Source organism: Ochlerotatus camptorhynchus, unplaced genomic scaffold (genome assembly GCF_037179485.1).
Source record: "Ochlerotatus camptorhynchus isolate MF236.1 unplaced genomic scaffold, CSIRO-AGI_Acam_v1.1 ptg000094l, whole genome shotgun sequence".
In the NCBI taxonomy this organism is placed as follows: Eukaryota; Metazoa; Arthropoda; class Insecta; order Diptera; family Culicidae; genus Ochlerotatus; species Ochlerotatus camptorhynchus.
This window is the reverse complement of record NW_027040584.1, coordinates 2,878,847-2,904,122: the sequence shown is the minus strand read 5'-3', so window position 1 is coordinate 2,904,122 and position 25,276 is coordinate 2,878,847. Positions and strand designations below refer to the sequence as shown.

At 40.0% G+C, this 25,276-nt stretch overlaps 2 protein-coding genes across 2 annotated transcripts in view; both read left to right on the top strand.

The window, feature by feature from the left end:
- LOC135698768 (uncharacterized) overlaps positions 1-25,276 on the top strand; it is a 236,962-nt gene that overhangs the window by 137,668 nt on the left and 74,018 nt on the right. The gene's annotated exons all lie outside the window — the stretch shown is intronic.
- LOC135698691 (uncharacterized) lies at positions 167-1,176 on the top strand. Its single transcript, XM_065218770.1, has 2 exons — positions 167-317; positions 413-1,176. The coding sequence occupies exons 1-2, from the start codon at positions 209-211 to the stop codon at positions 1,099-1,101; spliced, it is 798 nt and encodes a 265-aa protein (XP_065074842.1). The 5' UTR covers positions 167-208; the 3' UTR covers positions 1,102-1,176.

Sequence of the window (25,276 nt, the reverse complement as noted above, 5' to 3'; positions counted from 1 at the left end):
AAGCACAGAAGAGATTTGCACTCTCCCCCGTTCGAATATGGTGTGCTCTCCTTTTCCGCATTTCATTCTTTCTCTATAATAAAACACTGATAAGAAAATAGCGCATTTGTCCCCAACGACCGACGGCAGTCGTGTGTTTGACTTAGTTTAGAACCTCCATTTCCGCGGTGGTCATCATTTACACAGTTTTAGTTATTCGCGAGAGTCAATGTGTCGAAGTGGGATGGTGTGGCCACCGAAATCTTCACTGCCGTTAGGCAGATTAATGGTGGCAATTTGTCTTACGGTTTGTGGTTCCCTGGACGCAACGGTTGATGGTAATTCGGTTGGGCTGTAATCCTTATTGAGCGGGCATTAAGTTGGTATTTTCTCTTTTTGTGTGTGTGTGTGCGCGTGCGTGCATGGATTAAAGTGCCAACGAACTGTATCCAGCACACGGACATCACTGGGACATACGATCAGTACTGGGCTCTGGACGAGATCGGGAATCAACGGTCCGAGGATGTGCCGATCGATTTCCACATGTTTATCGAGGTGCATAACTTTGATGAGGAGATAGCTATGCTTCTGTCGAAGGAAGATCGATCGTTTGAGCATCCGGATTTTGCGAGGACATACGAGATCCGGTTGGGGCATATCTACACGGTGATCTACAGGGAGACATTAAAGATGAAGGCCTATCACAGTCCGTTGAATAAGCTGTTTCCGGGAGATAAGTTCAAACTACGGATTCGGATCTTGAAGGAAGGTAACATTACGGTTACGCTTGACGATAACGACAAAAAGCCTGTGTTGAATGTTTTTGACGTGCAAGGACCGCTGGACGTTCAGTACATTAGCTTTGGGTCCAGGATGAATGCGTACCCGATAACGTTCCATTTCAAGTGCGATCTGGAGATGCCAAGTACCGAAGGACTGTCGGCGGAAGCACTACTGGGATGCCCCGTTTGTCCCAAGCAGAAGTGTGAAGTGGTTGTGAAGGCCTGTGCCGATAATAATAAGGATGCAAGCGCCTTGGACCCCGAGAAGGAAAAGTACTACTTCTACTTCAACATGTACTTGAATAAAAATAAAGGCAAGAGAACCGATCAGTTGAACTGAACGCCATCCAGCATGTAATTTTTTGCATATTTTATAATTACAACGTATCGATAAATAAATACCCCCAATTTATTAACGCCGATCGGTTGTTTTTATTGTCCATAACTTCGATCCGACACGAGCATTAAGTATTATCATAAAATCAGCACTTTTGATCGTACCCTCAATTAATCAACGCGAGTTTAATCGCTCTATCCTATCATGCCACCGGTTCTGCGCCACCACCGACTGGAGTCAACGCTTTCAAAACCGCACCCCACCTGTGCCTCCTTCGAACCTACCAACCTCGACAGGAACAGCGCCTAGTGAAGTGCACAAAATTAAACTATAAAATTTACTGCGCTAAAAGCAACCGGCTTTTATTGTCTTTCGTGTCCCATCCACCGCGTGTCGGATCGGATAATCACGCACTTATCGCCGTTGGACCAGTTTGCGCGGTATCTCGATCTTCAGCATCCCCGCATCCAGATGTTGGATGGGTGTGTCCCTCTTGATTCTAAATACCAACAAGGACGTTATTAGAGCAAGTACCTTCTTTATGTCGTACAGCTCACTCTTAGTAGGCAGGGCCATTAAAATAGCTTATTGACAAATGTTATTCTTTCGTTGGCGTAAATTGTTTTTCTTTGGCGCATTCTTTGGGGGAAGAATGTTGCTGGCGCTTGATAGGTTGTCTTTGCATACACTTATCGGTTTTAATTGGACAGGTGTGTTGAAGTATCTCGATCGAAGAAGGAGTTTGTTTATGGGTACCTGTTTCTTTATCTTAATGGACATTTGAATAGTTATGTTTTAATCAGTATTTCGGTAGCTAGTAGGGTGACTGTTCCAGTTATTGCATCTGATTATTGAGCTGAAGAGCCGTAGGTTGAATCTAATCTAATCTAACACCAACACAGCCAGTTCTTGAAAGCATCCTGGAAAATGATAGATATACCTCCATCATTTTTCTTGTCTATATATGGTATATGTATGTCTAAACGTGCATCTGTGCAGCATTTAAGGGGCAAGATGATTCAGAAACATCGGGTCTGTTTTAATCAAAAATTTAAACACGATACTTCAAAATTCAATAGATGATTGAAACGTAGACATGTGAACCTCTCTGGAACCGAGGATCATGTCGGCTGTTTCATTGATCTTCTGAAGTGCTTCGTGAATGTGATTGACAGACTGTATTTAACTCCTGAACATCCTTCATTAATAGCGGCTGTTTGTCCAGGTTCTTGGATTGATGTGACGATTCTGCCATACTCGTTCCCAGTGCAATAATCTCTTCCAAACTGCTGTCTTTTTGGATGCCTCGATGTGGTGCAGCATCAGCGTATCGCAGGTGCTCGGTCGTCCGGTGTGCTATATTGATGATTTGGTGGATCGGGTGTTAAATGTAAGTGCCAGAAAGTGTCGGTGGTTGATATATGTAATGTAGCGGAAGAGCCTGTGGTTTTTTGTGCGGTGTACTAATGTTGATTGAAGCGGTTTGTTGACGTGCCTTAACGAAGATATAGAATCCAATTAAGATGATCAATGTTGTGGTGAACGATAATTCTCCCCACAATGACCATGATGTTACATCTGCCTTTGTCTGCAGGTATCCCAATTTGTTAATGTTTTCTAGATGAAGTTTATGTATTCTGATAATGTTAACAGTTTCGTATGTTTGAATTCTGGATATGTTTAAATCAGTTGATGGCGTGAAGAACGGTTGTTCTATGACTCGGATTATTGCATTCGTAAAAATATAGTTTGGAAAGGTAAAGAATAGTTTTCATAAACGATTAGATATGAGCCTTGTAGATGTCTGTTCGTAGCTCCGCAGGTGTTACGAAGTGTATCGGTTACATCGTTCAAACCGACTGTATTGGTTTCCATCTCAATGACTAGAATGTGATTGAAGACAGCTTCGTATGAACAGTTGCTAAGGGATCCAATTATGACGTTGCCGATGCATCTATCGTTAGACACGTCTTTTAGTTCAGACGTTTTACAAATGGCCCAGTTTTCCAATTTTGCACAAGGTATTGTTAAGAGGTACAGGTTTCACTAGCTTTTGAAAAATAATTTGCCAGGTATTATGATATGCTCTGCCCGATTAATCACGGCTTCAGCTCGAAGGCGTTGAAATGTGGTTTTGCTGAAGTTGGGGATGTCTATGATGTACAAGATGACTTCTCCATTGGTGACGACCGATGTAGTAACAAACTGCAAGGCTTCATCTATCAGGTACTGGTGAGTTCCTTGTGTTTCTAATCTTATTGTGATTTCTTCAATTTCATCTGGGTTTAAAAATTTATTGTTTAAAATATTCATTTATATTTGAAAATATTAGCTATTAGAAGCTTCGATTTTGTCATTTATGAGATCTAAATTGAACATGATTTTAAGTGAATCTAACTCTTTTGATATTTCTTTAAAGTTTTGGGAATCTAAGCAAGTAATGTCGTTCAAGTAGTTGGTCAAATTTGCAAGGCCTACATGTAATTTTTCGTTGATTTTTACTTGGTCATTATTATTGTCAACAAGGTGATTTATTGAATTATTTATAGCATTAAGGTCACCTGAATCAGAAGATCCAGCCATGCTTTGCCTAAAGCGTCCCATCTGTTGACTCTATTGCTTCCAGATAGGACACATTTGTTTAGATAGATGTAACGTTAGCGGTGTGTATAATCTTTGTGTAACCTTCTAATATTCTTCCGTCTCTTAATTTTACAACTGCTATGGGGTTTTTATCAAGGTTGTGGATCTGGAGGGATACAAGGCTGGGAGGTATGCTGAAATGAAAATGATAGGGGTGGCATAAGAGGAAGGATGCAGGATTCAGCGGAATTTCTATAATTTTGGGTTCGTATATTTAAATTCTTAATGTTTGATTTATGTACATTTTGATTTTTCTCGTTTCTCACTCTTTGTTTAGTTTGAACACAATGTGTTTTGAAAATTGGTTTGTGTTTGCCTTTGAAAATTTTATCTTTCACAAAAATCTGCAGTCCTTTTTTTGTTATGTTTAACAATTACTTCATCGTATTTTTTGTTTCTGATTTCGTCGATTTTTTCGACGGAGAATGAGTTATTTGATTTGCCGGGCTGGTAGCAATCAAAAAGTGATTTTAGTGACCATGTTGAAGAAATAAGTGACTAAATAGTGACTTATAGTTGTAAAAATAGTGACTAAAAAGTGACCCTGAATTGAATTAAAAGTAAATTTTATGAAACAACTTAGGAATTTCTGAGGAGCACAACTCCTGTGAACTTCAAAGGAAAATTCCAAGGGCATTCTGAGGATAATTTCATAAATTTTGTGAGAGAAAATAAATTCGGAGCATAAGTCCTTGGATTTTTTTTTCGAAAATACTAAAAGGAGGATAACAATTATATCTGAGAATAACTCCAGGACATCTTTCAAGGAATTCGGAAAATAAATTCAGGAGAGTTTACCAAACAATTTATGAGAAGAAATCTAAGGAATTTGTGAGGAGAAATGCCAATGAATTGTTATGAGACTTTCAATGTGAGTAGAATTCCAAGGGAAAGAGTGAGATTCAAAAGGAAATCTGAAATGATTTCAATGAATATTCTGATAATCTTTCCAAAAGGTGTCTTATTGTGGAGAATTTCAAGATAAAAAACCGAGGAAAACTAGAAGAAAACTGAATTCGGAGGATAGCGGAATGGACTATTATGAGGTCTTCAGAACTTCCCAAATTTTTCTGAAGTTAATGAAACTGCCTTGAAGTTCTTTTGTAGTTTGAGAAACTAGCCTGATGCTCACAATACTATTTACTCGTCAAATTCTTCAACTTTCCTGAACTTAATGGGACCTCCTAAAGGTTTCTTAATTTTTCTAACGATCATGAATCTCTTCTAAAGGTTTAACAATTCGATGAAGTTCTCTAAGCTTCTTTAAACTTTATGTGACTTCTCTAATGGTAACGGAACTGCTCTGAGGTTCTCTATACTATACGTTTTTACAATTTTCATGAAGCTTGTTTGACTGCGCTGAATTTAATTGAACCGTCCTTAAAATGTTTCAATTAACTTTTTAACGTCTCTGAAGCTATCTGAAATATGGGAACTGCTTTAAATTTCCCTCTAATTTTCTTAAACTAATGGAACTGACCTCCCCCTGAAATTGCTCAAATTTTCGGAGCTTACTAAACTTCTTTCAAATGCTCCCGCATTTTGCTAGTGTACATAAAAAATGCCTGAAGTTCGTGGATCTCCCTTTAAGCTCCATAGATTACTATGAAGTTCTAAAAATGCTTCTGAAGACCACTGTCTTTCTGTGAAGTTTTCGAAGTTTTTCTACATTTCTGGAACTTTTGTGCTCCCGCAATTTTCATGGCATTAGAGCGAATTTCACTAAAGTTCTCATGATTTATCTGAAGGTCATGAAATTTCCATTAAATTTCTTCAATAGTCTAGGCTTTCCTGGTGTTATTTAAAATACCTAAACGATTATTGAATTTCTTTAAAGTTCTTTAGACAGCCTCGAATTGATCAGTATATTTTAAGAACCCGCAACTTTATTGAAATTAATTGATTTGCCTTAAAGTTTCGATAGTTTTCCTTAACTATTCTAACCATTATAAACGCTAACTTATTTTCCCTAAACTTATCTGCGCTTACCTGAAGTTCTCTAAATTTGTATAATAATCCGGCAAATTTTCTGAGATATTTTCATAATTCTCTGACGCTTCTGACGTTTTTAGATCAATCATAGAATTCTTGGAATACCCCATAATTTCACGGAATTACTTGTAAGTCGCTACAAATTTGCTTTAGTTAATGGGATTATTCTGAAGCTATTTGATCGTCCTCGAAGTACTCGGAACTTCGCTGAATATCATGAAACTATTTAAATTCTAAGTTCTCTGGAGTTTATTGGAGATATTTATCCCTGTTTGCTTAAAGTTCTGGCATTTTAAATAATTAATGGAACTTCGATGATATTCTCTAATCAACTTAGCTATATTTTCGCATTTTTTAAAGTTCTTGAAATCTCCATGATATAACACCCTTAAAATACTCTCACGTTTTCCGGATGTCGATATAATTTTTATCACATTCCAGAAATTCTATCGGAGCTTGGCTGAAGTTTCCGGAACTTCTTCATGGTTTCTACAATCTCCTTCTTGAAATTATTTGAACTGCCCTTTAATTTTCTGATCTGTCTTGATGTTCTAGAAGCTTCCCTAAAGCTCTCAATTCTATTGAAGATAAATTTCCCTGGAACTCTTTGAACTTCTGTAAAGTTTTCACAAGTTCTTTGATGGTCTCTGTACTTTCCTGAAATTCTCTGAACATCTTAAGGGTTCTCAATTTTTCTAAATTTACGATTATAGATATTTAAAATGCTCAAAATTTGTTTCTTGTTTTCATCAATGCCTCGGTGGGCTCTTTCGTGAGTCTTTTCATTCAATTTCTCTTGCTCATTCGGGTCGATTACGTCAAATTAGAAAATTTTGTGTGAATCGAATTTTGAATAAGTTTGCTCTGCTAAAGTATTTCCTATATATTTCCTGAAGTTTTTTTTTTTTAACTAGTTCGTTTATTTACTAGGCTCAGTCGTGTGTGACACTTTGCGGAGCCAAAATCAGTAATGTTTGATTTACATTTTAAATAGCAGTATTTCTAGGTTAGTATTGGGTACCAATTACTCGTGGCGGGCTCGAGGTTAATGGGTAACAATTTCAATTGGAAGGATCTAGGTAGGAAACTGGTTTCTGAAGCCTCCTTCAGATACTACTCTCGGACGGTTGACCAAATCCTGACTGGGCAGGGGCAAATAGCACAGGAACAGGAGGATAATAAGACTGGGACACAATGGCGGGAAATTGTTAGGAAAGGAGGGGATAGTCACATCAAACTCTAACATCAGACAAACAAAGGAATTCGTAGATCGCTTGCATGTAGGGAAGATCACGTGTTCCCAATACATCTCTTACTTCACGGAAGGGTTGTCTACCTCGGGCCACTAGGGTATCCAATAGTCGTGCTCTGGAGGCGTCATTACCCGGGCAATACCAAACTGCGTGATCGATGTCATCATAACCGGTTCTGCACCTACATATATTGCTGTCAACGAGGTTTATTCTATAGAGATGTGCGTCTAGCGAGTAGTGGTTGGACATAAGTCTTGACATCACTCGAATGAATCCCCGACTTACATCCAGACCTTTGAACCACGCTCTCGAAGAAACATTTGGAATAATGGAATGTAACCACCGCCCAAGAGAATTATTTGTCCAATCGTTTTGCCAACTTAAAAGAGAACTCTGACGTACTAATGGGAAAAATTCATCATGTGAAATTCTTCTATCATAAATCTCGCCTTGTTGTGCGCCCACCTTTGCGAGAGAGTCTGCCTTCTCATTGCCTGGGATTGAGCAATGTGAGGGGACCAGCGAATCCAAACACATAAAGCAACCAACGATACAGACAAAACGGTTGCTACGACTACCATGACAAACTCGCTCTGTAACAAAGCTCGATCCGAGTGGTAGAAGGATAATGATATATTGCTTGCCTGCTTTGTTGCAATATACACGGATGAGGACATAGCTTGATATGAATCGGGAAAAGACATAACAAAAAAATTCCCATTAACACACGTGTATCATCTTCGGCTTTACTTCGTGAGCAGCTTGCCAACAATTTGCTCGTTTCCTTCTACCGCCCCGAATGAGTCGGGTCGCACGAGCTGCTTGTCATGAAAAAGAACGGTGAAGATTATATCATTATTGTTTTCAACTTCTGACATAGCGTTATTATTCGGTTCGTTGATCGCTTGTTATTTTGTCATTTGGAGATATTTTTGATTCCTTGGAGGGGACCCATACAAAGGTAATCATATATGATCTTTCGACCAGCAAACTCATCTGCTCCCTTACCTTTGAAAGGAAATAAGATGAGTGCCTACCTTGTTTCATCGACCGAATAGCCTCAATCGAACTGAGACTATCCGAGAAGATGAAGTAATGGTCTATGGGCATATCGGAAATCATCCCCAATGCGAAGTTAATTGCTGCTAGCTCAGCAACATAAAAGGAACAAGGTTCCTGAAGTTTCCGAAAGGCGGTTGAGTATTCATTGAAGACGCCGAAGCCAGTGGATCCATCAATGCGTGATCCATCAGTGAAAAATCTTCTATTGCAATTGACTTGTTGGTACTTTTCAGCAAAAATGTGAGGAATTGAGATAGGTCGAAGTTGATCTGGAACTCCTTGAATAGCCTGTTTCATGGAGAGATCGTAGTCAATGGGGGAACTGTAGTTAGTAAAGCATACACGAGAGGGGGTATAGCAAGGAAGGCTAATATCCGATGACATATAATTAAGATAGATTCGCACGAATCTAGACTGGATGCTCAATTCGTGCATTTCTTCGCAGTTTTCAATCACAAGGTTGTTACTGACACTACATTTAATCAATATTCTTAATGAGAGCTCCCAGAAACGGTTCTGCAGGGGTTTTACGCCCGCTAGGACCTCTAGGCTCATATTGTGCGTTGAATGCATACAGCCAAGGGCAATACGTAAACAACGATATTGAATACGTTCCAATTTGATTAGGTGGCTTTTTCTTGCCGAGAGGAAGCAAAAAGAGCCATACTCATGAACTGAAAGAATAGTCGTTTTATATAGATTAATGAGGTCTTCCGGGTGAGCACCCCACCGTGTCCCGGAAATTGATCGTAGAAAGTTGATCCTTTGTTGACACTTTTGTTTCAAATACGTAATGTGGGTACCCCAAGTGCATTTTGAATCAAACCAGACTCCAAGGTATTTGAAGGTTAAAGATTGGGTAATGTCTCTGCCCAAAAGATTTAGACGCAGTTGGGCTGGAAACCGCTTCCTTGTAAACACTACCAATTCAGTTTTTTGCGGTGAAAACTCGATCCCTAAATTTCTTGCCCAGAGAGACAGATTATTTAGGGAATTTTGCAATGGTCTTTGCAAGATTTCTGCACGTGGACCTCTCATGGAAACCACGGCATCATCTGCAAGCTGTCTAAGCGTGCATTGATTATCTAAGCAGTTATCAATATCTTTGACATAGAAATTATAAAGTAAGGGGACTTAAACATGAACCTTGGGGTAAGCCCATGTAGCTAATTCTAGAAGTTGTCAGTTGACCTAGATTGAAGGTCATTTGTTTTTCTGACAGCAAATTATACAAAAAATTATTCAAAATACCGGGTAATCCACTACTGTGCAAATTGTCTGACAGTATGTCTATGGAAACCGAATCAAATGCGCCCTTAATATCCAAAAAGACTGAAGCCAATTGCTCCTTGTGCGCAAAGGCCAGTTGAATATCAGATGAAAGCATCGCTAGACAATCGTTTGTTCCTTTACTCTTCCGGAAACCAAATTGCGTATTTGAAAGTAGATTGTTTGATTCAACCCAATGGTCAAGTCTTAATAGGATCATTTTTTCTAATAATTTCCTCAGGCATGATAACATAGAGATCGGACGGTAAGAATTGTGATCAGACGCTGGTTTCCCAGGCTTTTGAATAGCTATTACTTTAACCTGTCTCCATGCTGGTGGAACTATATTGAATTCCATAAATGAATTATATAGGTTAAGTAATCGTCTTTTAGCGATATCGGGGAGGTTTTTTAGAAGGTCAAATTTGATCATATCGCTTCCCGGAGCAGAGTTATTTGATGAAAGAAGTGCCATTGAAAATTCCAGCATTGTGAATGGTTCATCCAGAGAACCGTTACTTCGGGCTGTATCCCGTAAAGTTGGTTGTGCTGGAACAGAATCTGGACAAACTTTTTTAGCGAAGTTGAATATCCATTGGGAGGAGTATTCTTCACTCTCATTGGAAGATGAGCGGTTTCGCATATAGCGAGCCTTTTTCCAAAGCGTTGTCATCGAGGTTTCTCTAGAAAGTCCCTCGATAAAAGTACGCCAGTAATTTCGTTTCTTTGCTTTTAGTAAGTTTTTAAGCTTTTTTTCAAGCTTTAGATACTTTTCAAAAAGCTCAGATCTTTCATGTCTACGATAATCTTTAAAGGCATCGGATTTCTCAAGATACAACTTTGTGCATTCGTCATCCCATCCAGGGGTGGCGGGTCTTCTTTTGAGCGATGCACTTGGAACACGTCGTTTCTGAGCTTCTAATGCACTTTTGTGGGTTAGCTCGGTAAAGAAACGATACTCTTCCAGTGGTGGTAGAGGATCGGTAGAATCAATACCAAGAGTTACCGCCGATACAAATTTTTGCCAATCAATGTTCCTCGTGAGGTCAAAAGGAACTTGAATTGACTGATCTGTTTTTAGACGACCACTTTTGATTGAAATAATAATTGGCAAGTGATCACTACCATGGGGATCATTGATAACCTTCCACAGACAATCTAATGATAGTGAGTTAGAGCACAAAGAAATGTCAAGATGGCTCTCTCGAGCAGGAGGGTTTGCTATACGTGTTGCTTCACCAGTGTTCAAGATAGTCAAGTTGAAATCGTCGCACAAATCATAGAAAATACCCGCTCTATTGTCATCGTATGATTCGCCCCAACCAGTACCGTGTGAGTTCATATCGCCCAGTATTAGAACTGGAGATGGAAGGATATTAACTGAACTCCAAAGCTGACGGCGGTTTATGGAAGTCCTTGGAGGGACATATACAGAAGCTATGCAAAGATCTTTGTTCTTCACATTTATTTGGCAAGCGACAATTTCAATGCCTGAAATTATTGGGATTGAGATTTTATAGAAGGGGTAGCACTTTTTGATCCCCAAAAGTACGCCACCATATGAATCATCTCGGTCCAGGCGGATAATGTTAAAATCGTGGAAGTTTAGTTCATCTTCAGAAGAAAGCCAAGTTTCACAGAGTGCAAATATATCACAATCAGAATTGTGAATCAAATACTTGAACGAGTCTAATTTAGGTATTAAACTACGACAGTTCCATTGTAATAAAGTGATCATATCTTGATCCTCACTCGACGAATTATCCATCGAAAGATATGAATTCACCAATGAGGGGCCATGATGCAGTCAATTGCTTGAAGTAGTTTCCGACTATAGGAACAAGCAGGTCAATAAGCCCTCTAAGTGGCGATTCGTCGGGAAAGCCGAGGGCATTCAAACTATTATCCACAATGTCCTTAAATTTAATCTTTCCTCGCTTGGACGGGAGAGTTTTCTTTGAATTGCGAGTAAACGTGGTGTTTATTTTTGGTAATCTCTTACGATTACCTTTATTAGGTAGCGGCGGGGTGGAAAAGCTGCAGCAAGGATCAGATGGAGCAGCAATTACCGATTTGTTCGGCTTTTTCAATGAATCCCCGCTACCTTCAGATTTTTGCATGCTTTTGAGAGTGGTTTTATTTTTTTTCCGGCGCACTCCCGGGGAGCTAGTCGGCTTCCTTTTACCGGGGGCGTGTACTTCCGGAGACTCACTCTCATCTGCTATGTCAGAGTCCAGTTCATCGGAAGACAAAATCTCAAAAGTGTTTTCATTTTGAGCGGCTGATGCCAACGAAGCAGAGGATCCATTTTGCAACTTAACCATTTCTGCAAACGTCAGCTTGGAGCGTTCTTTTATTGAACGCTTCACATTGTTGGTACGCTTCTTGTACGTGGGGCAGTCCTGCAAAGCATGAAGAGGTTCTTTGCCACAGTAAGCACATTTAGTTGCTTCCTGTTGGCAAGCACCCTCCATGTGGTCTTGGCTACATTTGCCACAACGGGGCTTGTTGTCACAAAAAGCAGCTGTGTGTCCCAACTTTTTGCAGTTGGTACAATTATATACCCTTGGTACAAAAAGTCGCACCGGGAAAAAAACATTTTCAATTTCTAAGAACTTTGGGAGAACCGATCCAGCGAAAGACACCTGTAGTGAGCCTGAAGGGGAATAAGTCTTTTGACCATCTACCGTGGTCGCTGAATACAATATCCTGCAACCCAGAACGTCCACGGTAGATGTAGCAGCATTTTGAAGGCGCCCCATACCTTCCATGACGTCATCACACGTCAGGCTCACTGCAGAGACCACGCCGTCTATCTCCACATCTCGAGATGGGATGTAGACGTAATACTCTTTGTTATAAGCCTCGTCGTCAGCAATATCATTTGCGATATTATATGTAGGTGCAGTTATACGCAGTTTGTTCCGATTGACCTGATGAAATTCGGTCCCCGGGAAACGACGCGTCAATATTCTTTTAATCCCTAAGAAGTTAAGGGCTTTCTCTTTCTGCCGAAAATAGACAACCCAAGGCGAGGCAGAGGACGCCTGATAATGGCGCTTTCTAAGTTTATCATTGGGAGGCTTACTGCCCCCCTTTGAACCATCCATTAGAAATTAAAAATTGTTGTCAAAAAGTAATTATTATTTTACTTTTTTTTTATTAACGAACCACCCTATGTGGAACGATTCTACTGGGGGAGAGACAGACGATCCACAAGCAAACAGTCAGAGGAATGGGAATACAAAAACAGATACGTGCTACTATTTGCCCTTACCGTTTCTACTGCTATACTGTTGCTGCTCTGCCACAATAGATGCCGGTCGTACACACCGTCCGTGCGGCGGCTCACTGCTTTCTGCTGGTTATTGTTGTTTGTGGTTGTCGTTTGCCGATGTGTATTACACGGCTCTTGCTGCTGACTATGGCTCCGATAAAATCAGTTTGATATCTTCGAGCGGGTTAAAGATGGACAGTCCGATCGTAGGCTTCGCCAGGATCGGCTGCTTCCTTATGTAATGCGCGAGTCACCTGAGGCACAAAAACTGCTTTCAGAAAAAAAAAAAACTTTTCGCGGTGAAAACACTTTTAAAGCTATGCCATGTGACGAGACAACAGGCCTTGATGTTGCTCATTCGCAAGCAGAACGAGGAATGATTTCCTGAAGTTGTCCGAGAATAGTTTCAGATGTTTCAGTAAGCTTACTCGGAATGAAGAAATCTTTCATAATTGTAGTTGTAGTCTTTTGTAACCGGGAAAGGGTGTCGTCACTGTCGTTTCGGGGTTCGAGTTTGTCTGTTGAAGGATAATTTGAAGTCGAAATGCATTTAGAGGAGCTTCGGTTGAAATTATGTAGTTACCACTGGTGTGCGCAACCCTCTTCGCTTTCCAAAAGCGGGCGCTATAAAGCTTTGAGGGCGCCAATAATTTTGAACAGTTAATGTTTACTTACTTACATTTTCCTTGCTTTCCAGATTTTCACGATTTTCTTTGGAAAATTTCGAGGTTTAACGAAAACTTTTAAAAACTGTTGTTTGTTAGACACATATCTTATTAAAAATTTAGTTTATAAAGTAAATAATTTAACACTGAGACGAAGATCTCTGTAAAATAATTCATCCACTGAATTATGCTTTGAACTCCACGTCCAAGTACAAGAGATTTTAGATGCAGCTTTGAAACTTTCAATGCACCAAAAGCTAACCATTTAGCTAACACTAAGTATAACGCGGCTTCACAAGAATGACCTTCCTGGTATCCCAATTGTTCCGGTATCAACAAACAGTTACTATTGAAATATTCTAACAGCTGGCCTTTTACAACAAGTTCCAAAATTTTCTCTAATGTGTGCAACATGTTGATGGGACTAAACTCTTCGGCTTTAATCGTCCCAGTCAGTTTTTGTATATGAACTAAAGATTCTTTCCAAATTTGCGGCACGTGCCCAGATTGTAATGATTGATTAATGAGGTCAAGCAGAGTGTGTCGAATGGCATGAAAGTAATTTTGAATAACTCTAACATTAACATCATCTACTCCAGTCGTTTTTCCTAAAGAAAAGCAAATATTTTTAAGTTCATCTAATGTAATTGGATGAAAACCATCAAGTATACAGTTCCTATTAATCGGCTGTTTTATTTCGTCCGATCTATCGACCAGTTCAATAGATTGATTGATCAGTGAAACGCTCTCCACGAAATAGTCATAAAACTTAGAAGCAATTGCTGGTTCGAACTGTTCTAATATGGGTCATTCCAGCTCAAGTGGGTACACCACCTGTGATCTATGTTACAATTTCATCAAACATTACAAAAGCTTTCTATTTGCATAAGTATAACCAAAGTTTTAAAAAAATATTAAATTCAATAAAAGACCCCTACACAGCAAAACATAATTTTTAATAATGATGATGATTGTGTCCTTTTTGGCTTGTAATATTACACCATATTTCCGACAAGATTGAAGTGTATCCACTCTGATGTGATATTAAAATGAACTTTTTGTTGTGTAGTGCCTCCTGTTGCATCAGGAATATTTGAAACCACACATCCAATTTTCAAATTCTTCAAACGCCCTCCCGAAACATGCATATCATCAAAGTAAACAAGAAACAATCAAATTAAATTCAAATTCAACTGCTTCAGTTACATTGAATCTAACAATTACAATTTCATCAAACATTACAAATGCTTTTCAGTTGCATAAGTATCATCAAAGTATGAAATAAAACTCAAACAAAGATTCCTAGCACCCCCTGTTACGAACCAACAATGCTGAATACTGGAATCAATCTTAACGTCCTGCAGAAGTATGCATATAATCAAAGTAAAAAATATCAAATTCCATTAAAGACCCTTTAGCATTTCCAATTTTATCATACATTACAAGCGCCTTTCAGTTGCATAAGTATCATGAAGGTATCAAAAAGAAATTAAATGAAGATTCCTAGCGCCTTCTATTGCAAATCAATAATTACAATTAATTATATGATTTGAGTATTAGCTATACTGAAGATCCGAGAGATGTCGCCCCTTCAGTGGTAGGAAAATCATTTTTGCAGTATGGAGAATATCAGAAAATCCATGATTTGTGACTAAACATGCATTCACAGAAGAAAACAAATAAACGAGTGTTTACCTTATCACCATAGTAATGTACTCGTGCAATTTTTGTGCATCTAAAACTGCCCATAAAGACGATAATGAATAAAAACTGAAAATTTTCATGCACTTCCAAATGGTTTCCTACCATTCCCATACATTCGATGTGACTGGCCCTCTGGATGTGGATGATGTCAAAAACAACAAAACATGATTAATTGCAGGAAACAAAAACTAAAAAATAAAATCAATTTCATTTTAAGACCCCTAGCGATCCTTGTTGCTTCAGAAACATTAAAACCAACATTTCCAATTAAATCAACAATTATAAATGCTTTCCAGTTGCATAAGTATCACCACCAAAGTATAAAAAATTCAAATTCAATTAAAGACCCCTAGCGCCCCCCTGTTGCATCAGAGATATTTCAAACCACACAATTCCCCATTGTTCAAACGCCCTCCACGAGCATGCGCATCATCAAAATAAACACACAAAAATAAATTCAATTAAATACCCCTAGCGCCCCCTGTGACAAACCAACAATTGCAAATTCAGGAAACAAAAATTTAAAAATAAAATCAAATTCAACTAAAGACCCCCTGCGCCCCTTTTGCTTCAAGGAAATTAAAAGCAAAAATTCAAATTTTCTAAAACTTCACAAACGCCTTAAATTTTCATTAGTATCATTAAAAAGAAATAAAAATAAATCCTCTTAGCGTCCCATAATGCAAACCATTTAAATTTAATGAATCAATCAAAACGCCTTCCAAAAGCATGTATATCATCAAAGAAAAAAAAAATATTTAAAATCAAATTCAATAAAAGAATCATCAAATATTACAAACGCCTTCCAGTTGCATTGGTATAATCAAAGTGTGAAATAAAATAAAAATAAAGACTCCTACACTAATAAAAATACAATGATTATTTTTATGTGTCACACACATGAATTTTTGTAATATGATAAACAAATGATATATATGTGTCAGACACATATTTCTTATGTGTACACATAAAATTCACGTGTAACCATACATACTATTCATTTAACTCATAAATTTCATGTGTACTTCTGAGTCGATTCTGTTTATGTGTGGACACATGAAAATCATGTGGAATTTTACATGGAAATTCGCCAATAAAAATATGTCGAATTGTATGAGTGTAGTGCCCCCAGTTTCAAACTAACCATTCTAATTTTATGAAACATTCTAATGGAATCCAGAAGCATGCATGTCATCAAAGTAAAAAAAATATAAAATTTAATCAAATACTCCTGGTGTCTTATTGTTGAATCAGAGATATTTAAAAACACACTTTCAATTTCCTTATTTTCCATACGCTTTGTATGCATTCTTTTCTGTAATTTTCACCATTGATTGTGCCTGTTGTGAAATACGAAGAATTCTTCAAGCCACAGGAGCAATTGGATTGCCACACCAAAACCTTTTTTCAAATTTTTCGGTTCGCATGTATCGCACATCATCAGGGACATCTGTCCTCTGCTCAGCGTTGAAAAATTGCGGCCCGGGAAGTGTACTGGTATCCAATTTGACGTCCATCAAAATGCACCGGTTCGGCTTTTGAAGGAGCACATCATACAAGTTCCGTGACCGTATTTTCGAAGAAGCTTTCTGTGAATCCGTCCTTTTGGTTGCTTTATGCTTCTTGTAGGCAGGCTTGCAATTGCTCATTACAGCTAAAATGCTATTTTTCGTAATTATGAAATAATGAGATACTACAATGATAATTTTTATTTGTAAGATGCAGGTGGTAAAGTTTGTGTATGACATATAAAATTTGTCAATTTTGCTTTCAGAAGGTCACAACTAGCGATTTTATGATCGCTGATTGCTCGCTCATCGCGTTGCTCATCGTTACAGCTAATCGCTAGTTGTAACCTTCTGAAAGCAAAATTTACAAATTTTATACGTCATACACAAACTGTACGTATGCGAGGTAGGCGAAGATTGTTCGTATTTGACAGCCACATCCCCCCCTTGGTTCCGACCCATCGTTCGAATTTATTTACTTTATTTTTTTTATTTTTCGGGTGTGTTGCCAAAATAAACAATGTTTTTACACACTGAGCGAAAATCCACAATTTTTCGTTGCGTTTTAACCCTAATCCATTGATAAACAGGTGACCACTTTCAGTCCTTATTATCTGAACAGTCCGTGTTCCTCCAAAAACGACTTCCAGCGTTTCAATGTAGCATTTGTGTTCTATGACGATGAAGAGAAAGTAATTGGTTGATGATCCGTTATGACTATGAATTTTTCACCGTAGATGTAGTTCCTGAAAACTTTCTAGGCCGAGTAGATAGCAAGCATTTCTTTTTCTGTGGCTGAGAGGTTTTCCTCGGACTTGTTTAATGTCCGAGAGGCAAAGTGAATGGGTTTATCTTTTCCCATTTCGCCTTGACTAAGAACTGCTCCTATGGCATAATTAGAAGCGTCTGTCGTTATTAAAAATGGTTTGTTGAAATTTTGATATGTAATAGTTTTAAGTTTATCAAAAGCTTCTTTCTCTGTATCTTCAAAGTTAATTTTATTTTATTTGATTTGAGGGTCTCTCCCTAGGGGAAGTGCAACTTAATCTGAAGTAATATTTGGTGTAAAAATTGCTCAATTGGTAGTTATTATAATTTTTAGCATAGATATTAATGATATTAACTGTCAAGCCGAAAGCTTCAAAGTAATAAAATGACAGTGTAGCTTTAACGCATACACTCAATGACGTTTCACCGATGTTGTTTATGTTTACTAAAGCTTTCTGTTTGTCATCATTTTTGCCTAGATTTTCGTTTTCGATAGCCCTGATCGATTTTGACTTCGGATTTTTATGATAAAAACGGTATTGGACGTTCCCCCAGCAGCAAATCTCTCCAAGTTGCAGGCTCATGGCGAACCGAGCGATACGACCACGGAACTAACAGGGCGGCGTAGTTAGTCGATTCCCGTTCCATCGGAGGAAATTAATAACTATTTCCTTTCGATTTTGTACATTGAGATCAGTTACCAAATAATGCCGAATTTATGAGAACAAGGAGCGGATTTTGGTGGCGGTGGCCAGCAAGATCTTTAAGGAATGACTTGCCTCTCGTGTGAAATCCATTTTTTGATTAAACGAATGCCAAATGTACACTTAAAACCAAAAATTGTCAAAAAATCAACTGTCAGACTAAGTATAAGATTAGAAAATATCACACATATTAAAGAATATAGAGATAGAAATAGAAAATATCACACCTCTGCAGAATAATGACAGAGGTTCACCTAAACCTCGGATGAACGTGTCGAGGGCCATCATGTTATAAAGCTTGATTAGGGCGGACTCGTGCCCTTCCATGTTTCGTCTGTAGAGATTGCTGAGCTGATCAATGTTATCATCTTGCGCACTCTACAGTAGTACGTTTCAATGGTTTCTTGCGGTCTTCTTGGCATGACCTTTAACTAGTTGTCAAGCGTCATGTGCATACAAAACTAGATTAACTGGAGTTATCTAAAAAAGTTACTGCATAACAGCAAATTTTGATTTCAATTTGATCTCCAGCTTTGCTCGGGTTGCCTGTGGGATAAAACATAGTAAAGAGGTAAACAAGACGAATGCAATTGGATCTGTTATCTCCAAAAGTGAAAGGCTTTAACCGTGACTCTCAACCACACTGCATGTGGGCAGTTGACGATTTCCGCCGACGATCAAGAGCAAGAACTTTGGCATACAATCGTGCAACAATTGGTACCAACATACCTTCCTTGATGCACTTTTAATTTGCAAGATGTAAACATGCTGCGTTCGCCTGTTTGTTGACGGCATGCATAGAATGTTGTTCCCTCGCTTCTCGGACCTATTTTATATTCAAGTTCCGTTCGCTGTAGGGTGCACAGATTCCTTGCGGATGGTCCAGATGCCTGACTGCCTGGTGTTTCGTACGTAAATGGTAGACTACTTCATCAGCAGGTTGTCATATTAGGATCATACGCCTTGTTTTCCGTAAGTTCTCTTATTCCATTGCTCACGGCTTGCATTATCCAAATTCAAATACAAAAGAAATGAAATGAAGAACTCCGCTATCATTGTACTAAAATGCAGACATCAGTTCGACGGAATCGCTTTAATGTCAATTATCCAATGGATAAGCATTATCATGTCGTTTCGGTGAGGAATCACCTCCCGTCTGACGGGTTTCATCTCAATCAGGACCCATGCACGTTTGCAGGCAGCAAATGGAACTCATGCCGTCTACTAATTAAATCACTTGTTGGGTGTCAGGTTAAATCAGTAGGTTTGTGTTCTTAGCTGGCCAAACAAGTATTGTCGTGCTGTGTTTTTTGCGTAATAATACGATGAATACATTGAACCAAAAAGGGAGCATTGTCCAGTGGGCTCGTCGATAAAATAGAAAATTGAGTGGATTGATGGCCGCCAAACCAGTCTTACTGGTGGTTGTTGTTGAATATCCATTTACAACAAAAGGATTTCGCGAAAACATCGTTTTATGATTTTGCTTGATCATGATGTATCTTAATGGAAGGGGCGTCAGTTAAGTAAAAATTGAGACGCCTATCCGAGAATATTCCTACCCAATTGCAGAAATCTCTTTTGATTGACACGGTTCAAAATATTTAAGGATCATAGCGTGCTTCTCCGCCTTCGATTCAGCATTGCCAAGGTAGCACAGCAAAAACCGGCTACCTCGATCGACCGGGGTGTGACAACTCGAATAAACTTCTCTTATAGTGCTGAAGAGCACTGCGGTTGGCAGTTCTTGAGGACGATCTGCGGTTTTCTTTTTTTTTATGCAATGCGTATATGTCAATGACGCCGAAGCATCGCGATGACACTATCTTCAGCATCTCGCTCTCCTCCTGCGTCTGAAGAAGCGATGGCGATTCGCTCATATGGTTACAAACCATGGGGATGCATCGTGATAATGTCGTCGCATAAAGAAACGATTACCCGAGTTAATTTATACGGCTTACCGAAGGAGTTGGGCAGATTATACGCCTATTCTTGGCTCCTCGAGCTCAGCGCGCACTGCTTTCCAGGTTTGGACGCCGTCAATCGGTTCTTCGGTGGCTTATCTCCTCTGTGTTTTGCTGCAGCAGTGGCTTTTGCGGTTCCGCTCGCGCTGCTGCAAGCCGTGTAAAATTATTAATCGATTACAATGGAACAATTATTGGGTGTAATATTTTAATATTAAATTACACGCTGATTTATGGCGAAAGGTTGTTGTGGATGCGCACCGGATGATCGCTTGGCGGTCGTTCTTGAAGCGGACGATTAAAGGAGCTTTTGTCTATAGAGGTATAAAATGTTGAATCGGTAGTTCAAAAGGTTGATAGGTCGCAGACAAATACTCACACAATTATGGCAATTCTGAGTAGTTCTAGAAATGAACTGAATGTATGGATGCAATGGAAGAAATATTTAAATATAAAATTATGACAACAGTTTTATTACATTTTGCTATCTATATGTATACCTTCTTAACAGAGTGCCTGAGCTTGTTACTTGGCAGATTACAATGAATGACTAGGAGTGGAGATAAATGTGCCAGAAAAGCAAAAAAAAAAAAAGATATCGAAGAAAAATTTACCGTTATTGTGCGGCTGTGTTTGCGCATTTTACACCAAAGTAGACTTCTGCCAAGGGGTAATAAACTGGGCACACTGTGCCAAAACACAGCATGTCAATCGTTGCTAGGGTTGTCTACTTTGTTAACCTTGAAGTGAAGCTAATGTTAGAAAATTAGGTTCCATTCTTGAAACTTGAAACTGGTGAAACCAACGGGTAGGTCACCAATCGCACACCAATCTTGGGTCATCTTTTTTTGTCAATGTGCCGCAGTTGTGCCGATTGTGCCGGTCATAGAGCAAGCTGCGATTGTTTGTAAAATACCCATCCCGGCAACCCGGTATTTCTGACACCTTGAAAATTTTGGTATGAAATCGCATGCAAAAATGTGATTGAGGATGACGCGAGAAGTGGCGGGTGTGCAAAATTGTGGTGTTTTGTGTTCATATGATAATAACATCCTGTTTGTGGGTTTTTATAATGCCCTCAAAGGCAGTCCACAAACCTAGCCTTTCATGATGTGAAAAGCAACGGTTTAACAGCGGCCGGAAAGAGTTGGAACCGGTGGGGAACATTGATAGAGTCCGAATATAGAAGATGATGAATATGACTTCTGTAGTTTGTTTTGTGTGAATGGCAAAATTATTTGAATTAAGGTTGCTGATTGATTAACTGCCTCTTTCTCTTGAGCCCACTCTAGAACTATTCAATTAGCTCACTGCTGGTCTATTCAATTAGAAGATGTTCCTGAATATACAGTCAAACAGCACGTAATGTTGCGAACAACTTCAATGACAAATATCCAGCAGTGCTCCCATTTTATTTAAAACAATCCAATGCCTACGAGATTGTGCCGAAGGTAAGCCGATGGATGTGCCCAAGCTGTACCGAATATAATTTCGGCACAATGTGCTGAGTGACTTACCCCTTGGGTGAAACAGTGATTCAACCAAGCATTTTAAAATGGCAAGCGGGGATCGTTCCTTGCAAACAGTTCGAAAATCATTGTAAGTATTCTCTGCACCATGAATCTCTAGCAAAACTCAGATCATCTCACCCAATTTACAGCGAAAATCCCAGCGGTTCTCGTTCAGAACAGCTTCGACTCAGGTCTCACGCCAACCAAGTTCTTCTTCCACGGGTTTCCTCCAACAATAGTTGGTTGAATGGAAGATCTGATCGTCGTTGAGGGCATGGATATCAAAAAAACAAAAACCGATAGGCATTGAACGTCAGTTTATGCACGTTCGCAATAGATATCCCTAAAAGGACGAAAATCCTCTGAACGTAATCAAAACTGTTCCAGCTGTGGAGAAAATGTTGAGGAAGTCTGTTCTCGTATTATCGATGGATAAATGGAGGAGGAAATTGCCGGTTAAGCATACCGATTACGCTGGCTATTGAAATTATATGCTGTTCAAACCGACCAAAACGTTTTCGATAGAGAATGGAATCGTTTTGAAAAGTGCCCGCCGGTGCCTTAGCTGATAAATCCGGAAGGCCACGCAAACAACCTCAAGGAAATGGATCCTTTATGCCGGAATGGAATGTCCAGGCATGGAAAATCGTTTACATTCATTTCGTGCATTCATTTACATTAATTTTCCTCTAACTTTTTCCATCAACAGAAAATAATGTATGAAGCTTTTGTAGGTTTTGATATTAGCTACAACTTTTGTGAATACCTCAAATCTGCCCAACAAACAATTCAAAGTCACAAATAAGCATAAATATTGAATAAATGCTGTGCAACTGTGTACAATGCTGAATAAAACATGATGATTAATTATGTGCTGAAAAAAATTCATTGAGATCGATAGATGCGGCTTTATTCCGCTATTTGCTCTGATATGATTAATTTACTTATTAAAAGCTTTATAAAGGTTGACTGTCTTCCTGATTCAGAACCAGCAGTTTGATCTAATAACAAACTGAGTAAGTGTAATGTGCACATACATTGACGATTTAATTCGACGGTTTTCAATTGATTTAATAAAATGCATTATTAGACGTTTTATAAATGATTTCTAGCTCCATTATTAGATTTTATTGCATTGCTTCCTGGATTGATGGATCCTGGATGACGGATCAGCGCTCACACTTCTAGATAAAAATTTAGCCAAGGAGTTGCAGCTTGATGGGGAGAAAAAACCACTGTGTTTGCACTGAACAGGTGGAGCGCAACGACGAGAAATCAACACCAAGAGGTGTACTTTGAACGGCGTGCGCACAGTAGACGAGCTTCTGCTTCCATCACAAACGCTCAATGTAGAGGAACTCGGCAAACTGTATCCTCATCTCAAGGATTTGCCGATCATCTGGTATGAAGATGTTCGCCCGAGAATCCTGATCGGTATAAAGGATCAACACCTAAGCCTGGTCCTAAAGAGCCGAGAGGGATCACGTGACCAGCCAATCGCTGTCAAGGCCCGACTAGGTTGGACGGTTTGTGGAGGAGGAACTCAAGAAGATGTTCCAAACCTAGTGCACTCAGTGTTCCATATGTGCCCATGCCAATCACAATTGAATGAGGATCTACACAAGGCGATCAAAGAATACTTTGCAATGGACAGCTTGGGAATTGCGCAGCCGAAGAGAGCACTCATGTCCGCAGAAGATGAACGAGCCCAAACCCTGCTTGAATCTCGCACCGTAATCAAGGGTGACCGCTACGAAACCGGCTTGCTATGGCGATATGACAATATTCGACTGCCGGATAGTCGTTCTATGGCTTTGCGCCGGCTCCAGTGTCTCAAGAAACGGATGGACAAAGATCCAAAACTCGCTGAAGCGCTCAATATGAAAACCACCGATTTCGTCATGAAAGGATACGCTAGAAGACTCACCAATGAGGAGCTGAAGCAACCATTCCATCGGGTCTAGTATTTGCCTACTTTTCCGGTTGTCAACATCAATAAACCGGGAAAAATCCGAATCGTATGGGACACCGCTGCCTCTGCGTATGGAGTACCGTTAAATTCGGCTCTATTAAAAGGTCCTGATCAACTTTGCGCACTGCACACTATCCTCATCCAGTTCCGGGAAGGCAAAATCACGCTCACTGGAGATGTGCGTGAGATGTTTTTACAAGTCCTCATGCGCTCGGAAGACCAGCACTGCCAGCGGTTCTTCGTGTATGACGAGGAAGGTAACATCTTGCAGGTGATGACCTTTCGAGCCTGTTGTTCCCCTTGCAGCGCTCAGTTCGTCAAGAATATAAACGCGGAACGATTCAAAGCAGCATACCCAGCAGCAGTTGAAGTCATCCAGAAGCGGCATTACGTCGACAATATGATGGTAAGCGTTGAGACGGAAGATGAGGCGCTCCGACTTGCGCAACAGGTGAAAGAAGCGCACTCGAAAGGTCGATTCGAGATCCGCAACTGGATAAGCAACTCGAAACGCGTTGTGCAGGATCTGCAAGAAGAACATACAGATGAGAAGAACCTCGATCTGTCGCTGGAGCTAGCCACCGAGAAAGTACTCGGAATGTGGTGGTGTACTGATTTGGATACCTTTACCTACAAGGTCGGATGGACTCGCTATGGAGAAGCGAGAAATGTTACTCGTTCTTATGTCTATGTTTGATCCGCTCGGACTGATCGCACATTTCCTCTTGTACCTGAAGGTGCTACTTCAAGACGTCTGGCGTTCCGGTATCGACTGGGATGATGCAATCGACGATGCGCTGTTCGACAAGTGGCAAACATGGCTGCAAGTGCTCCCGCAGGTTGAACGAGCCAGCATTCCTCGATACCGCGCATGAACCTCTCCCAATTGTAAAGACATCCAGCTCCATACGTTTGTTGACGCTGGAAATAACGGAATTGCTGCGGCCTGTTACCTGCGCTTCCCTCAAGATGACGTCGTAGAATGCATATTAGTAGCAGCTAAGACCAGAGTCGCTCCGTTGAAGTTTCTCTCAACACCTAGACTGGAACTTCAAGCGACATTGGTTGGTGCCAGGCTAGCACAGTCCATATCAGATGCACTGTCATTCCGAATCTCTCGTCGTCACTACTGGTCGGATTTCCAAGACGTACTTTGCTGGATCAAATCTGACCACCGAAAATACTCCCAGTTCGTCGCGTTACGAGTTAGCGAGATCCTGGACACCACGGAGATGAACGAATGGAAATACGTTCCTACAGATTTAAACGTAGCAGATGATGGGATGAAATGGAAAGGACTTCCTAGCTTGGCTTCAGAGACGAGATGGTTCACCGGGCCCGAGTTCCTGCAGCACCCGGAAACTTGGCCATACTCATCTACTAGCTCGAATGAAGCCGTTCTCGAACTTCGCGTTGCGTGTTAACTCACTTCATCGCCCCGGAAGCGATAGTCGGTTCAAGCGATTTCTCAGACTGGAATCGGATTGTGAAAATGGTTGCTCTAGCTCATCGTTTTCCTGACAACGCAGACTGAAGCGCCTCCAGGAACCGATCGTAAGCGGACCTCTCACCAACCACGAAATACTCACCGCCGAATCCTATCTCATTCGCGTGACACAACAGGAAGCATATCCGCAAGAAATAGCAGTCCTTCAGAAGTCACAACAGTGCTCGGATCAACTCTCAACTACACCAGAAGACGCCATGGCTGGATCAGAACGGAATCCTGAGGATGCGCGGCCGCATCGCCGCTTGTTTCTACGCAGCCGAAGATGCTAAACACTCCACCACCAAGTTAATCGTTGCACACTACCACCAAAAATACCACCATCAGAAGCACCGTGATCAACGAGATACGACAAAAATACAGCATACCGAAGCTACGC